At 35.9% G+C, this 18,977-nt stretch overlaps 1 protein-coding gene across 3 annotated transcripts in view; it reads right to left on the bottom strand.

The window, feature by feature from the left end:
- Positions 1 to 18,977, bottom strand: part of VGLL3 (vestigial like family member 3) — a 46,844-nt gene that overhangs the window by 15,037 nt on the left and 12,830 nt on the right. For all 3 annotated transcript variants that reach the window (XM_016145821.2, XM_016145822.2, XM_016145823.2), the window contains exon 3: positions 10,464 to 10,997. In XM_016145821.2, coding sequence (XP_016001307.1) covers positions 10,464 to 10,997 — 534 coding nt within the window. The remainder of the gene's footprint in view (positions 1 to 10,463; positions 10,998 to 18,977) is intronic.

Below are 18,977 nucleotides of genomic sequence, written 5' to 3'. Positions count from 1 at the left end.
GGCAAAGGCATTTAAGCTGGTATCTCAATTATTCACATTGCTTAACATCTCCAGTGTGAATTTCTTTTTCTACTCGAAATGCACCATACTTATTAAGAATAATGAGAATTTTAGTTCTGTATCATGTATGATCACCTAGAAAATACAAACGAGTTTTAGTTCATTAGTTCACTGGAATCTTCCAGTTGTGTCAGAATAAGATGTATAATTTCTATTTCGCATCTAAGAAAGAGGAGAAGCTGGGAAATTATGAGACTTATTTAACATAATATAGTTAAGTGGTGATATGAGTCCCAGAATCTACTGTTTTGGTCCTCTGCTCTTCCCATACACATCCCTGGACACACATTTCTATGTTGTGCAAAGAGTCCATTGATCATCATTTTTATGAGCTCCTAAATGATTTGGAAGTGAGAATAAATTATTAATAAAATCAATCTCCCTCTCTCCTCCCTTTTTCCTCTGTTTCACACACATATGTATGCACACACATACATACATACATACATACATACATACATATAAATATATATTTCTCTTCTAAACTCTCCTCCTTAAATTCAAATTAGTGACTCTAGTACGTACAGCCCTAAAAGGAAACACATGTTGACAAACTAGTTTTTTTTGCTTTCACTGAATTATATGTGCATGCATATACTGCACAAATACACCCACATAGGATTTCTCATCATTCGTTTTTTACCAGAAATGCATATCTAAGCTCTTTTGCATCTTTTTTTTTTCAATCAGCAATTATCACGTGTAACATAATTCACTCAAAGATACTTCTCTTAGTGGCAATCACCCAATTCCAGTTTTTGCTACTGTGAACACTGTCACAATAAACATTTTTTGTATATATATTCTCATATGCTGCTGCTTATATTTATGTGGCATAGATTCACAGGAGTAAGAATTTGAGTAAACTGTAATACAATTTCTAGTTTACTTATTTAAAAAGCTGACAACTTCTTAATTTTCTACCAGCAATGTGTGAGAAATAGCATACATTTTCCCTGAACCAAGATGTATTTTACAAGGATTCAAACTGATACACACATGTATCCACACACACAAACATGTATGTGCATACATACTTATTCATATTATCAAGGAAATGCAGCCTAAAACATACAGATTCCTTTCAAAAGTTTCCTGAAGATGCCCTGTAAAGTAGATGGAGGATCTGCGAGAGAAAATCCCCATACATTGGGCATTGTGACATAGGGCACCATTATACGAATGAAGGCCCAGAGAGAGCCTGGACAAAATCGACATGGCTCTGGGAAAGTGGTGGAATTTCATTAAGGTCCTGCAGAATCCAGCCACAGATACTCAACACTGACAGCAGTGCTCTGGAATGCATTTCTCCCTCTGATTCACCATCCAGGTCCTTTTCATGCAGATCTCACTCTCTGGCTAGGATCTCCTGGCACCCTGCATGCATTTCAAGATGGTTCCCATTACCCTTCTGGTCACGAAATTGTCATTCTGGACACGTGCCCTATATAACTGATGCCATTCAAGAGTGCATAAATATTTTAACATACCTTTAGTGTTTTGTTTTTTTCTCCCAGTGAAAAATAAGCTTGTGATATAAGCCAAAGAAAAATAAAAAGTTATGTAGAAAGTATGAAGCAGTAGTTGTTAATTACTAGAGTCTTTATTGCTACCAAATCATAATAAACTTTTAAAAAAGTTTAAAGAAAGTATTAGTTCATAAACATTCTGCCTGGTATTTTATTTTTTTAATCTGCAACTATTGCCTTGTGACATTTTAACTATTCTAATTGAGATAATATCTTCAAGGTGAGTAACCAGAAATCTATAAATCTTACTGAACAACACAATTACCGCTGAAAAATCAGAGTCCTAAAACTGGCTTCCATAAAAAATATCATTTAATTCGTCTACCTGCTAAAATCAAATGATTAGAAGTAAACTTCTATGCCTATTTATTTCACAACACCACTAGAAAAAATTTCCTAATTTCCTCATCATTTACAAAATTACTAATAATTTCAGGGTAGATTTCAGTGAATCACTAACCCCATAACCTTCAGCATTCTGACAACTAATATGTATGCTCTATGAGAAGAGATGAAATGGACAGGAGGAAAAATGTTTTTAGTTGACCACCTTCAACATATGTTACTTGACGTCCTTTCTTCTTTAGGATGAAAAGTGCCTCACTGCTTTAATATTTTATATAAATTATACTATCATGTTAATTATTACTGTGAGTCTCCACTGATTTCCCTCCAAATTTACCATTTCTCTCTCTTTGTAAAGCCTGGAATGGAAGCATTATCATATGAAGTAAATATTCAAATATCTTAGGTTGGTAACTCTTGGCTTCTTTTAGTCTATTTTGCAACTATATATGTTGAGAGAGGAAAATCATTTCCAAGAGGTTATTAGATATAAATTTCCATGATTTTAATCCCCTTAGCATCCTCAATGAAATTTAAAAATTAGTAACATTTTAAAAGGGGATGTTAAAATAGTTTAGCATGGTTATCCTAAGAACTTCATGCAATCAGAATCTTTTCTATGCCCGGACTCGTCAGCACCAGATCAGTTACAAAAAGTCATCGGTCTTGAGATGAGATTTGGTGAGATGGCACACTACAGGTTGAATAAAAAAGTGTGTGGTAACTTGATGTTTATCCCTCTTTCATGGAGAGAAACTGCCTCTCCATTTGCTTCTCTAATGCATAGTTATTCTTCACTCTGCTTTTTTATTTCCTGTATTTGATAACACAAAATATATATGTTTCTACAAATAGACAGTAATGTAAAGCATCTGTATAGTATTGATCAAGACTGACCACCAGTATCTCAACAACTAAAGTAGTTTAATTCACCTATTTCAAAGCAAATATAACAATTTTGACCAAAAATAACTTAAATTTCATTAAAATATAATTTTCATAATTTGTAAATGAGGACCCTTCATGAAATATGTAGATTAAAAGATTGAGATTAAGCCAGAATTTTTTTAAAAAAATGTAGTTTGCTTATACTATAAAAATTCAGAAAACCATTTAAGTTGATTTTACCTTTATGGTATTATCAGACAAAGGGTCTGTGAAGAGAAAAAAATAGATAAGGAGGACATCTTTGTACTCATACTTCAAACTTCCCCATCAGTTCCCAGTGTTCTCTATTTATTATTAAGTCCTCAAAAAATTTTTTTCCAGGTTTCTTAACAAGTTTATTCACAGGTTAATCAAGCCCATTGGTATAAAAGTTTCTTCAGAAATAATTCAGTTTATGCCTCAACCTGAGAGAACACCAGAAATACAGCTTCTTGTACTTATGAAAATGTTTACAATCTACATTTAGTAAGTAAGTTGTAGATATAGTAGTTATTGTAGTATTGCTTTCTCTGTCTAGCAAGAACCGGTGTCCCATTCTATGATATATAATTCTATGATATATAACAATTAATTTTAATAACTGAAGATATGTTAGTGAGAGATGAACCAGGTAATATTTAATATCTGGCTCTAACCATCATTTGGGGCAGAATCATGATCCACTCAGTACAAATATATAGTTAATGTTTATATGACAATGTTTTTGACAAGCACAAGGTACACCAACATGTTAATTCCCTTTTATCTCCAGATTTCCTGAACTTGTAATGTAATATGAAATGTTTTGTTTTGGTTTTTAATTCCAGCTTACCTAACTGTATCATAGCAAAAAGATTATGTGTACCTCAATTCTCAACTGTTTATGTACATTTTATATTGAGTAATTGTGACATTCATCAAAGTAAAAAATAATAATTTTATAACAAAATTATAGCTAAAATAACATGAGGGACCCTAAAAAAAATAAATATGTGGATCTAGAGATGAAAACAATCTTAGCCATGAGCAGCTTGTGTTTATAAAGAAGTCTTACCACAAAGCATAACTCCTTTTTTCTTTTGGTAAATTTAAACACAGTGGATGAAGTGGAAATTATAAATAAATAAAGTCAGTCCTGTACTTCAGTAAAAACATTTCATTAACAAATCTTTACTTAAAATATTAATTGAAACTGGCTGGAATATACAATATTGCATGTCTTATTTAGGGTAAATCATTGGCAATAACAGGAAATGAGAATTACAGCACTCCATGAAATGCATTTATGGTATGAACAGACATATTCCTGATTTCATATATGCTTATCTAATAATATGTTGTATCGTAATCACAAATATGTCCACATTTAACTTTCTTCTTCCTGTCACACAAAGAGTTCCATTACAATGTTCTAAGCTTACTAAAGCCAGTTCTCCATATGCTGAGATCCTCCCTTCTTCATCTTACCTTGCTAGGCCTTTATCTTTGGCCTCACCTACCCTTCTTAATCTACACCTCTCTACGGCAGTTTAGAAAGGTGAAAGTTACTGATACATTTTGAAAACTATAGCTTTTATTATGGCAAAAAAGAAAAAATAAAAAAACTAAGCTAAATGGCATTTCCCAAAGAACATTCCATGAGAAGTTAATAAGTATGCTAAAAACAAAAATGTGCCCATAAGAAAATCAGAGTGGAAAAATCTCCTATTAAAATTTAACATGTTTCTTTACTAAAGAATTTATAATAGCCTTTTATGTGCTAAAGCAAATTGTAATCTCAAAGAGAGGTGAGTGGTAGGTAATGTTAACAAATTAATTTCACCACAGACCTTTTCTTTTTTGTTCAATTAAGCCATTATTATCACATGTTGAAACGGTTGTTCCCATGGAATCTATTATTGAGAATGGTAAAGGAAAGAGAGAAAGTCTAATGTGGGATCTGAGATAATAGCACTTTGGTAAAGATGGGTATTTTCAGAGGATGGCAGATACAGAAGCCCTATAATCATATCAACTCATGACCATCCTGAGGTATCTGTATGCAATATCTATTCAACAGAGGAAGCAATGAGTGAAAGCAAACCACGCATGACAGGAAAGTAGGGCCAGAACAAGAGTAAGGAAAGTGAGGCACCCTGGGTGAAAAATTCAAGAAAGTATTTACACACATGACTCTGAGAATGAGTATTTATTTAGATTTTGTGCCTAAGGCACCTCATTCTCTTTACCCCAGCTTGGGCTCCTCAGAAAAGTCGGACCACCTCACTTCATTCTTATGGAAGAATTTTGCCTATGAAATCTCAGAACTCTGCTCTGTTACTATAGTCTGTAATCTTTTTTTTTTTTTTTAATTAATAGATATAGTGAATGCTCTTTGAAAAAATTTCAAAAAATATAGAAGTCTATAAAAGAAAAAGTGAGGTTCTCTCAACTCCACAATTCTACTCGTAGGTGTATACTTAAGAGAACTGAAACATATTCACACAAAACTTGTACACGTGTCCACTGTAGCATTATTCTTATTAGCCAAAAGTAGAAACAAATGAACTAGCGAATAGATAAACAAAATGTGGCATTCATATCCACCCCTAAAAAAAAGGAATAAAATTCTTATACATGCTATATGGGTGAATCTTGAAAACACAGGTTAAATGAAAGAAAGCAGACACAAAAAATACCACACATATGACTCCATTTATATGAGCTGTCCAAAGGAGGAAAATTCATACAGGCAGAAAGTAGATTAGTGGTTGCCAGGTCTTACAAGGTGGAGGGAGGAAATGTGGAGTGCCTCCTAAAAGATATGGAAGTTCTTGTTGAGGTGATGGAAATGTTCTGAAATTAGATAGTGGGAATGGTTGCATAATATTGCGAACATACTAAAGCCACTAAATTGTACATTTTAAAATGGTGTAGTATATAACATAGGAAATATAGCTCAATAATAATAATTTAAAAGCTAAAAAAATGAGTCTGTCCACCTTCCTTTTTATAGCTAGAATTTATAGAATATCTATTATGTGCAGAGTGCATTTGTAAATGTTTTACTTCATTAACTCATTTAATCCTCCAAATAACCCAGAGACATTTTTTAAAGATAAGGCGAGGCATTCAGGGTGTTAAGTACTTTGTACAAAGTTCTGCAGCTAATAAGTGACAAAGATGGGCTCATAAAATCAGACAATCTGTCTTCAAGGCCCAGGAGTAATCATCATAAAAAGTTGGGGTATATACTTCTAGATAATTTTCATTGAGGAAATGCAGGTGAACATATGTGTGTATGAGTGTATGTGTGAATAAAAATTATACACATGGGGCTATACCAGGAGTCAGAAAACTATAGTTCATAGGCCAAATCAGGCCCATTGTTTATACATAGCCCATGAGCCAAGAATAAGGAAAAAATGAGTTTTATATCTTTAAACTATTGAGAAAAAGGAAATAAAAGAGGGTAGCATTTCATGACACATGAAAAGTACAGAAAATTTCAATTTTAGTGTCCATCGGTAACATTTTACTGAGACACAGCTATCTTCATTCATTTAAGTTTTCTCAGTGACCGCTTCTATACTATAAAGGCAGAGTTGGATAGTGATAACAGAGAGTATGAACCCACAAAATATTGAATATTTTTATCAGTCCCTTTACAGAAAAAATTGCCGACTCCCAGAATATACCATACATGATACTCTAAAACTTTCTTTGGTCATTAAACTTTATATAATGTTCAACCTTCAGGATTTCCTACAGATGGCTGCAAAATAAAAATGCACCTAAAATTACTAAACCTTTTTCCCTGCTGATGCAAATGTCATATACTTTACAAAGTTACTCTCAAAAGGGTTGCATTAATTATTAGTTTAATAATGGAATGTGAAAATGACCTACATTTTGGTGGCCCATGTACTTGGACTTTGAGAAGTTTCATATCTGTCTCATTTGAATGCAGGCTCTTCCCTCAACTGCTCAGTAGCCACTCAATACTGATTCTGAGTCCTGAGCTGAGCTACCCTTTTGGGTTACACTGTCAGGTCAATGTTGCATAGATTGAAGAGAGGAATGTATCTCCCAATCTTTTCAACTACCCTACCTTTCTTACATGGGCCCATTACACAGAAACTTCTAGGTTTTTTATAAGTAGTTAGAAAAGTGAAAGAGGAGCTACACTTTTATTGTCTCCTTGTAGTGAATATTGTATGGGCCACTGATCCTTTCCCATTCCATGTCCATTCACTCCTTCCCCTGCTATTGGCAGCTCATGACTTTCAGTTGTTTCTCTCTTTGGCTTTCTGTCTTCTTCAGCTGAACAAAGTTTCTTGCCTAATGTTATGTTCTGTTTCCATAGGCAAATCCATCTAATAACTGGTCAGTGTAGGAATATAAAAGCCCATCCACCTTGACTTAAGGCTAGACAATTATAAGGGGCCATCTGAGCTCCAGGGCTCCCTGTGGAATCCACTAAGGCTCAGTTAAACTTAATCATAGTGAGACCACTCCAGCCCAATTCTTCTCACATCTCACGAAGTTGTTACCCTGAGAACACTACCCCATAAACTGTCTTACAATCAAATCTGCACTTGAGAGTCTGTTTCTTTGGGAAATTGACCTAAAATACTCCTTTCTAATTCTTCCCAAAGGAAAAGAGATGTGATATTTGATACGATGCCTGAGTGTAGGAGAAGAAAAGAGCACACGTGGCTCAGCCACTTCACCTCTCTTTTTGGGCCATACAGAGATGCATGTTCCACCTGCTACTCCCTTTTGTATGGGAAGCATGCCAGGGTCATGCTTCAGCCAATGCTTCTCAGAGGCACATTTGAGCAAACATCAATCTCATTTTACAGTAATGAGGCTCTAAATTGTGTGACAAAGAAAACATCTATGGGAATCTTCTATGAGCTCTGGATTCTCTCTAGAGTTGGATCTCCCAGAATCTAAATTTAGCCTAAGAATCTAAATTTAGTCAAGTTATGGTAGTAAGCCTAAATCTAGGATTTCCAATTTTGCCTGATCAATGATTATGCTAATAATTTGATCTTTGCTTTATTCCTTTGTCTTTGTTTTCTTATTTGGGTCAAAATTATAAGACATAGATGAATCACGATCATCATCCTAAGGCCATAATGATAAAAGAGTAGCATTACATATATCCAATAGGTAAATCTTTATTCCTCATTATTAACCATTAATAGCCCAATTTAACAATCCAAATTAATAGTCATATTAATAGTATGTATGTATGCATATACACCGCAGCAACTCCTTAGAGAGAGGCAAGTCGTAGGTCAAATCCAGCTTGAGGACTTGAGACTCAGACAAGCAATTTTCAAATAGAAAAACTGAGCCTATCTCCTTATTTCTAAATGAATCTAAGAACTGTTTCAAATTTAGTTTAAGAATCAACAGCAATAATACACATTAAGTATCTCTGGAATTATCTTACATAGTAGATATTCAATAAATGTTCATTTATAGCTCAATAAGTAGCAAAAATTATTATATAATATACCCAAATGGGTCCTCTCTAGATTTCTCAGAGAACAAAAATCCTATCTTCTCTAGTGCCAAAAGGTAGAAGATTGATTTTTATTCCTAAGAGATTATTTAAAACTGAAATTCTGAACAATGACAGTAAATTAGGTTCACACCAAAACTGACAAGTACAAAAGTAGCTAACAGGTGACAGAGAATTAGAAACAGAGAGCAACAACAAGCAGTCATGTCCATTCGCCCTGTATATTAGAGAATGCACAGAGGGGATGCTTTAGACTGAATGTTTTTGTCCCCCTAAAATTCATATGTTAAATCCTAATGCCCAATGTGATAGTATTAGAAGGTGGGGCCTTTGGTAGGTAATTAGGTCATGAGGGCAGAATCCTCATGAATGGAATTAGTCCCCTTACAAAAGAGATTCCAGAGAGCTCCCTTGTCCCTTGTACCATGTGGGAACACATTGAGAAGACAGTGCCTAGGAACCAGGAAGCAGTCCTTCATCAGACACTGAAAGTACCAGCACCTTGATCCTGGAGTTTCCAGCCTCTAAAACTATAAGAACTAAAGTTTGTTGTTTAAGCCACCCCGTGTATGATATTCTTCTATAGCAGTTCAAAGTGACTAAGAAAGGAGAGAACATTCCCTCCGCCTGTGAACTCTGACCACATAGGTACCATGGGATGGAAATAGGAAAGAACATCCAGAAACTGGCTATTCATAATGGTAGCTACCCAAATTGGCACTCTACTCAGATCTGGCACCAGGAATCAAACAACTCAAGAGTTGCCTTCTTTTCTGTTCATATGTGGCAAATTAAAAAGAGAAGCCTGTAGTGGTTAGCCCCATCATATGCTCTTCTAGGGAGAGAAAACCAAGCTTCTTGATAGTTTGTTTAGAAAAACAGTTTGAACTCAGAGCCCCAACAGGAGTCTGAAAAGGGCGAGGCCAGTCAATGACCAACATTGGAAAGCTCCGTACAGAACCAATAACCAAGATAAAAATGTTCCATTCGTATGAGGGTGAATGCCACTTGATGCTAAGCACTTATTACTCTGGGGAGTTCTCTTCTGTGACCTTCCATTCAGATTAAAGATTTTGCACACTATAGAAAAACTAAGAAAAGAATGAGTTTCTTTAAACTTCTGGGGGGAAAAAATTCTAATATGTCACAAAACGTTCCAGGAAAAGAACCTAGAATTGGAGGTGAAGGCGGGAGATTTTGGAATGTAGACTCTGGGGATGTAATCATTGACTTGATTTGTCTTTTTAGCTTCTGATGTCTGTGATTTCATGAACTCAGAACTATTAATACCATAAATATGACTATTCTGGTCCAAAAACCAAGCTCAAACATTTAACATCATGACCTTCAGAACTAGTGAATTCCAAAGAGGAGTTGAATGCTCTGTGAATAAATATGTCCCTTACCATTTTTTATAAATCTGTTAAATATAAACTTTATAGTAGTTTTTGTTTGTTTGTTTAAGTCCAATGTTATTTAAAACAGAGAGAAAGAGATAGAGGAAGGAGGAGGAAGTGGGGAAGGAAAAGGGAGGGAGAGTTAAAAAAGAGAAGGCAAAGGAAGGAGAGAAGGAGGAAAGGGAAATCCAACGATTTTTTAAAACACATTTTCTAATTCTTTTCAAAGAGTAGACCATGAACCACATTTCAGAAAGCAGTTTGTTTTATAAATCATAAGACCTAGCAAAAAGGAGAGAAGAAAAAATTACCAAAGCACACTATTTAATGACTTCTATTAGGCATTACTCATAGTATAGAGCACAGAGACAGAGGAGCTATAAAGAGGATGCTCAATGCTTTATAAACATAAGGTACCAGAGATTCCAGTCCAAGGAATGGGTTATGAGCTTAGGAAATGGGAGAAAAGTTCCAAGACTTTCTCAGGCTGTACTTTGTGAGCTAATCATACCAGTTTCTGCAGGAATGTAGAAATTATTGCAAAATCATTAGGTTCTATAAACACAGAGGCGAAGCTTAACTTTACATATAAGAGAAAAAAATCTCAAGGTATATAGAACGTCCCCCATTTTAAAATATTTTTCTTATTTTTTTCTTCTTTTTCAAAAAGAAGGAAATCTCCCAGCTCACCTGTATCAAACCCCACACTTGGCACTATGTCCACAGTTCCGTGAAAGGCTCCGGCCCACGCTGAGGTAGCAGTGGTGACTGTCGTTGGATCTGTCTTTGTGATGTCACACTGAGGAGCAGGAATCCTGGCTGCACGCACTGATGGCACCAGCAGGTGCCCATAGGATGGATCCAGGGCAGAGCCAGCAGAAGGGTGGTGGTGATGGTGGTGGTGGTGGTGCCGGTGGTGCATGTGAGCATGGGGATGGTGGTGCCGCATGTAGACATCGTGCATGTGGCTGTAGGATGGGCTCACCTGAGATGCCAAAGGATAGTGCCAGGACTCGGACACGGGAGGGGGAGGGGCTGAGCCAGTCTGGTGCAGGCCGTGTCCTGGCCAGGGGCTGGAGTCGGCTGCAGCAAAGGTGCCAGGGGGTGCAGTGACCTGGAAGTCAGGATGAACTGCCCCCAAACAGGGTGCAGGTGGGGCTTGGTAAGAGCTGGTCCAAAAAGAAGTCGGGAAACTACTCCTCTGACTTGAGAGAGTCGAGCTGTCTGAGAAGACAGAAAAAATAAATTATTTACATGAGATTCAGTCTGGGATAGACTTGCCTCTACTTGTCCAATATTTTACAAGCAGGTTAACTGGTATGCACTCTTTTTCTCCCCACACAGAGGCGAATCGAGACCAGGTTAGCCTCTGAGCTCATGTGCTAAGTCAATGCACAGGGTTCAAGATGCTGAATGGGTCCCCCTCCTTGTTTGTGTAGCATATGCAGTCACAGTCTATGATGAGGTTTGCAAGTTGGGACTGAAAAGCTTCGTTTTTTCCTGGGTATCTTGCTGCCATCACATCTGAGCAGAGGTCATAGGTCCCTGCATCACTGGTAAAGAAAGTTTAGGCCATAGATATGGTTCAAGTAGGTTGGAGATGATATTCACTAATTTCTTTTCAATGCAAATATAATTTCCATTCAAACAAAACATTTTAATGCCAAAAGTAATAAATGGAAGATTGTACTTAATTATTCTCATCAACACTCATTTTCCATCAAGAAAAGTGTATTCCAAGCTTATTTTTTTCTGTAGAGGTCTGGGAATCTTTGGACTAAGACTAATAATAGTTAACATTTAATGACAGTGACTAAATGCACAATACTAGGTCAGGGTTTTTTCAGAGATGATTTTAACAGATCCTTACTCTAGTTCTATGAAGTAGGTTTTATTATTATCTCCATTTTATCAATGTAGAAACCAAAGCAGGGAAGAAGCCCAAGACTTCACAGCACGCAAGTAGGAAACTGAGTTTGAAGACAGGTAGCCTGCCACAATGGCGGCACTCTTCATAACCGTGCCACCAGAGGGCACAATTGTAACTATAACCTGAATGTCAGAATTTGGTGAAGATTCTGTGGAAATTGCGAGTGGAAGAGATTCAAGTAGGGGTAATAAGTTTGAGGAGGTATTTGGGAAGGGGGGAACAATATCAAAGAACAGTACTCATAGATAAATAAAGAGGGAGAATTCTCCCCAATTCTGCTTCAATTCAATCTCTCCACTTCACCTGCATAACATTTATAGATGACCTGTTATGTACCAGACATACGGTGGTCAGGGATAACCAAAAAGATGTTACTTTCAATCACAATTTGATAGGAGACAAGTAAATAGACATGTGCAATATGACATGGTAAGTGTTCTCATAAGGGGAAGCACAGAGAGAGAGCACGGAAGCAGCTTAAGAAAGTGAAAGCTAAATTGAAAGGGTAGCCTTGTGAAGTAGGGCTAGCCTTGTGAAGAGGTAGGGAAGAGTGTTTTAGACAAATAAAAAAACATGTAAAAAAAAATCCCCTCCCCCCCCCCAATACACAGCATTTGAGGGATTAAAAAGAGTTCGGTGGGCAAAAGGTAGCAAAAATTTGGTCTAGGGTCCAAGAGGGACCCTGATGGGTAACAACAGCCTTGCCAACCACATATTGAATGTGAGTCTTGTCCTGAGAAGGTCCCAGCGAGCTTTGAAGGGTTTTAATCTATGGAATGATAAAGTTAGATCACTGTTTAGAAAGTTCAGTCCCACTAGCACTAGTCTGTGGCCATGGTGTGGTATAACTGAGTGAGCACTGGACTGGGAGTGTAGCATGCTCAACCAGAGAACTAGCACACCCAGCTCTTACCCGAGCTTATTTTATGACCCCCAAATAAATCTGTTGACCTCCTCATAGCTCAGTTTCTTCCATTAAAAATGAGTCATTTGAATTAAAGTTCCAAATATCTTCTAGCTCCATACTTCTCTCATTTTGAAAAATGGCCTATGAATTATTTCTATCTATAGATAAAGATAAGGTTGCTTAACCCATTAGTCATGCATGTACAGTGAAATACTATTTTCATACTGGGTTCCACGCATAGAACCTTGCTAGATTTTTCCACTGAACAAAGGATATCCTAAGAAGTACTCTGAAATGAAAGTATTCAGAAGTCTGACATATCCATGTTCTCACTTCATAATTTTCCAGGACATTTTTTTTTTTTAAACCTCAGGGAAAGCTTATATAACTTGAACCAACCACCACATATGTAACTTAACTAACATAAATAGGATATAACTGTGGTGTTTGAACATTTTTTTTTTCTCTAGCTTCCTTAATAGCTGTGGTACCAGCACTGCAAACTCTTCCATTCTCTCCCTACCAGAGCTGCTAGCATCCACCAACTATTCATTCTATGAAGAGAAAGCTGTTCAGTCTCATAGTCAAGTTTCTCTCCTCCAGTGAATCTCTGTGGAGCTCAAAACCCTGTGGGGAAATGTAGGAAATGATGTTTTTCAAGAGGCAAAGGATGAAAGTGTACACTGTTCTTCAAGTCCTGGCAACCTTTTTATTGCGTGACTTTGTTTTGTCACAATCACAACCCATCAGAAAATAGCACTTAAAATTAAACTCAGTAGCATTGGGGCAAATATGTTTTATTTCAGGGTTGTCTTCCTTTGAAACATGAAAAATGACTGCTAATGACAGGAAAGAAAATTGTGTAAGCTGTGAGAAGAAAATCTGTGATGGCCATTGCAGAACATTTCTGTCACACTCAACAATGAAAGGGGTCAATGTTTAAAGTTTAAAACCCAGACAAGGAGTTCATAAAGACTTCTTATATCATATAGTGCAGCTTTGCCATCACCAATCTGCCACTTGCTCTCACAGATCCAATCTATGGTATCAAACCCTTCATTCTACTCATAACTTTCACCTCCTGGTGGGGCCAGAATCTGCTGAACCCAACCCACAGGTGTATGCCAGAGATGCAGCACTTCCCTTATTAAAATTGCCCATTAAAATTTCAAAAGTATAGAGAGTATATGTAATTTCTTTGGATGCTTTCCATTCATTTCTTTTTGTTTATATGTACATGGATCCTATTTTATTTTATAGATGCTTAAGCACTTTAGAAATGCAGACACAAATGTGAATAATGAAATAATGACAAATTCCTTATCAAAAATCTTGTCCTATTTATGAAGTATTGTATTGTGATTAGTGAACACATTATCATTGCAAGTGGAAATCTATTTTTAAAAATGTACTTCATAAAGTCTGAACAAAGCTTTAAAATACCCCAGAGAAAAAATAAAATTAGAAGCAACTTAATATTTTCCCAGTCGGTATGTTCCTGAAATTAATACAGACTTTGCAGAGATCTATGCAGCCCTTTCAGAAACAATGTTGCATTTTACAAGTAAATGAAATGATACCGAATAGAAAATATGTTTATGGACAAGTCTAAACTTCAAAACTGCTATATTGTATCTTTATTGTTAAAAAAAATCTTGATACAAAGAACCAGATGATATGCTTTTTTTCATGCCTGGGAATCAGTATACTTATTTCATATGTATGTAAATTTTTTCATTACATGAATCTTTGCTTACGAGTACTTAATCACAGCCATATTTGCTGGATGAAAAAGCATATGAAAAACTGAGCATGAGCTATTTCCTTGCAATATTACTTTTCAAGTTAGTGGAGGCAACTCAGAATCGTATAATGTTAACACTCCATGGTGACTTGGGCTCAATGTTACTTGATAGTTGGATGATGTTAACACTGACAGTCTGACGTACAAAAGATCTGAATATATTTTGATTCAGTTTGCATTTGGGATTAAAAAACATTATACACACATGCCCCTTATTTTTAAGCAACAACAAAAAATGGCAAAATTGATGCATTGTCCACTATAACCCAGCCAAAGCATACCCAGCACCCTCACTGCTTAATTTATACCAACAATATCCTTTTGAGATATAGAAGAGTTTAACAAAGAGCATCAAGTGGTTCTTTCAATTCACAGTAGCTGGGGTACTTTTTATATTAACTCTAAATATCTCTAAAAATAAAATCTGGCAGCAAATAATTTAGCAAGATAAAAATCAACACTTAATTAAAAAAATAAAAATTATATTACTTAATTTTGAAAACTATGATTTTAAAAGGAAAAATGGGATGATAAAATGGTATAGAACCTCTATCTTGTTATCTCAAAAATCTCCAGAAAACGAATTCTTAGAATGTTGATTGAAAGCATCAATGTTAAAAGATAACATTTACCCTTTTATTAACCTCATTGAGAAAAATGTTACTGCATTCTTAGCCTAAAGGGCCCATGCTAATTTAATTCCCATCCTTTTGTTCTACTTCTCATGAAAATAAATCATTGAGTCAGAGGTGAAAGGATGTGTGCCCCAATGTTTTCTGTTACTAAGGAATTAGGCATTACCTTTACGTCCTACGATTTCTGGCGAGTTACTTTGTTTTAGATTTGCTCAAAATGGGACAAAATCAGATGCCCACACTCCGTGGAGGCAGGCAAGTCAGGCCTCACTTTCCTTCCCTGTGTCTGTTCGAAACTTTCCAGCGGTGATTCTCCCAGCAGTGCTACCTGGAGATGTCAGTCAACTCTCTCCTTCCCGGTCTCGGCCAGCTCAAGAGACTGGCCCTCCTTTCCTTTCCCTTATTTGCTTCTTTAAATTAGTGCTAATTTTGAGTGAGGATGAGTTAGCAGACACTATGTAGATCAAACAAGCAATGATTATTTTGCCATTTCATAAGAAAAAATGTAAGTTTACTTACTATTCTTCAATGGTTTTTAAGTCAGTGCTATATTTTGCCATGGCTCAACTTATTTACTACACACACACACACACACACACACACACACACTTTCGTAGTAATGTGTGAGTATCCAGATCAATGCATGGCCATATTTGAAGCTGACTTTTCCATTTGGTGTGGATAAGGTGGCAATCAAATTCATAAGGTTGTCTTAAGACCTATTCAATTCCAATAAGAGGTAACTGATGTTATATTGTATCTAAGTACAAATATTTCTTGTCAATTGTTTGACTAACAGCTGCAAAACATGTAAAGAGGATTTTCCTCACATCATCAAGATACACACTCAAAGTATGACCATTATTCTATTATTAGCTGACATCTATTCTTATCTAAAGATTTACCGTGTAAATATATTCTGCAATCAAACATAATTCAATTTTAAATTCCTTTGTAGCACTGCAGCACTTGCATAGTTTATAAAAATGTCACGCCATAAATCAGACTCTTTAATTTAATACAGCTGGTCAGGAGCTCCTGCATAAAGTATTATTGCCATGACCATCAACATTGTCAATAGCCTCAAGTACCTATAGGTCCGAGACACTGTGTTTTTGCCAGAAATACAAATTGTAAAAACACAATGCCTCTGTATACAGACCCAAAGGTGGTTTTCTATGTACAAAGTGAGTGGAAACTTACTTATGGAAGAGAGAAAAGGCATCTGACCTTGATTTAACACCTTGTATCAAGCCATATGCCAAATTATTCATATATATTATTTAAAAATTTTACAATAACCCCAGGAAGGTGGGCATCAATAAACACATTATATAGTTGAAGTTGAGCCCAAGAGATTTTAAGTAATCTCCAATCGTGTAGTAACCAGACAGTAATAAGGCCCAAACTTGAACCCCAAACAAAGAGAATCCAAAGACTACATTATCTAAATGTGTATTTGTTTTGCTCCAGCAATTAATACAAAATTCCCAATAACTCTCTTCACTAGACATGGAAATATCAATTTGTTATACTTCTAAGACATTACTATCTAAATTTTGTGAACCTATGGACTGTATCCAAGTTATATATGTTCACCTAAACCTGACTGATTTACAACTAGAAACAATTACGGCTAAGTCTATTCACAAATGGAAAGTAAATAATACATTTGTAATCACAGAACTTTACAGAGAAAAGATTTCAATAATCACTTAATATACTTATTTTATAAATAAGAAAGCAATAATGATGATTTCATAAAACTTATTGCTAGTAAATTCTCCATTAAGGATTTTTTTGTTTTCTAATCCCAGGTATATGATATGAACTTAGTTTATCTAATTCAGTCACTCAATCATTCAATTCATATTTATTTCAGATCTTCATATAGAAATGCATTATTCTGAGTATTAGGAAAAATTATTTGAGATAACTAGATACATGTGGTCTTAGTAGGAGAGTAAGTGATGGAAATTAAAGAGCACATGTGTTTACTTGGGCTACTCTAATAAACTAAAGTGACATACGAAGCTCTAAAAGTTCTCATTTCTGCCTATGACTCTTCGTTTCACTCCATAGGACGTGCTAGAATTTTTGCTCCTCATTAAATGTTCTAAGCTCAGTCCTTACTCAGGGACTTTGTACTGGCTGCTCCCTCTGCATTGAAAATAATTTCCCCTAAATATTCATATGATGAGGAGCACTCTTATCTCCTTTAGGAGTTTTCTCTATTCAGTCATGTAGATTATAAAAAAAAAAAAAAAAAAAAAAAAAACACAATTGCTGAGTTTTTGCATATATACAACATCTCACTTAAAATGATGCTGGTTAAGATTCTATAGCCAAATTGCTCTCACATCTAGCTATAATTTTAGGTCCTTGTTCCTATATTCCAAGTTAAATGATTACTAGGTTGCCTATGTCACTATGCTAAAAGAAGGAGGTATTGCATTTAATACCGTCCTAGTGTTAGGTAGCTAGTCAGACATGAGTGGCAGGGGGAACAAAGGAATAGGGGCCCAGCGTAGAGATGGCCAAAGAATATACAAAGGACAGGAGGGTCAGAGTCTTAGCTGGCCTAATATGGCTACTGACACCTGCTCTGGAGGTACGAACTTAATTTCCCTACAATTTAAGCTTCATTATAATACTATGTTTATGCCTGGAAGTTCATGAATCTAATCATAACAGAGTGTATTCTGGGTACACACATGAGCACTAGGCACAGATTTATATAGTACTCAGGTGTCAGTCAAAATGAGCTCACTTGCCAAGTACCTAGGAATGCCTTTGAAACCACCCCATCACAACTCAAATAAAAGGTAGACATTCCCAAGTATTTCTAAAATATTTTTGATTCTTCTTTTAAATTTTAATCAAATATTTTATATAAATCTTTTCTAAATCTCAATGACCTGTGATTCTTTGCTGTGTCATTTGAGGAAGAATCGAGGGAAAACACTAACTACACGTCTGTGCCATTATCCCTCTCCCTCCTCCCTGCTGTTGGGCCAACACCAAACTCTGATCTGCCCCAATGGTGACACTAGGATAAAGTATCCTCATAGGATTTACTATTGATACGCCAAACTATTTATTAAAGCTAGCTAATTTACCGAAATTTTCCTATTTTCACCCTTTAAAAGTTATTAAATGTATTCACCATGTACAATTAAATAGGATATTGGTTGATTCCATAATACCTTAGGTTTCAAAGGACTAAGTTCTCAGTTCCTGAGGGAACTCCATAACATGTACTAATCAAATAACGCCCAATTTACTTCTATCAAGGTCTCAGTCATTTGAGTCTTTATCCCACCTTCTCCTTTATAGTCACTACTTATCTCAGTGTTTTTCCTATTTACTAAAAAGAAAGAAGGAAAACCTAGAAATTTCATAAGGCCAAGACCTCTCATAAAATGAAGCTGAACCGTTTCTCTGATACTAAGAGGGGACAGACCATCTATCTGCTTCTCACGTGCCCTCTACCACAGGTAGCATACAGGTGAGCAGCCTTTCCTCACCATAGGCTCACCTGGGCCACTTGTTAAAGTGTGATTCCCAGAGCCTTCCTTTAAAGACTCTGATTTAGTACATCTGAGTTAAAGGACCTGCAATCTGTGTTTTTAAGGGCACTAGATCAATGACTATCAAACCTGAGCCTGCATTTGAATCACACTGTAAGGAACTAGTTAAAACACAGATTACTCTACCCCTAAATTTCTGATTCAGTAAGTCTGGGTGTGGCTTAAGAATTTGCATTTCTAATAAGCTCCTGTGTGATGTCTTAGTCCCGGCAACCACATTTAAAATGTTGAGAAACATTTTACTAGATACTTCATATAAGCTGGTGAGTTCAGAAAAGAACATCCATAACACATTTCTCTAAAAGTATCATTGGAATGATGCATTATTTTTTTCTACT

Source organism: Rousettus aegyptiacus, unplaced genomic scaffold (genome assembly GCF_014176215.1).
Source record: "Rousettus aegyptiacus isolate mRouAeg1 unplaced genomic scaffold, mRouAeg1.p scaffold_m13_p_4, whole genome shotgun sequence".
Taxonomy (NCBI): Eukaryota; Metazoa; Chordata; class Mammalia; order Chiroptera; family Pteropodidae; genus Rousettus; species Rousettus aegyptiacus.
This window is presented reverse-complemented; position numbering and strand designations above follow the sequence as displayed.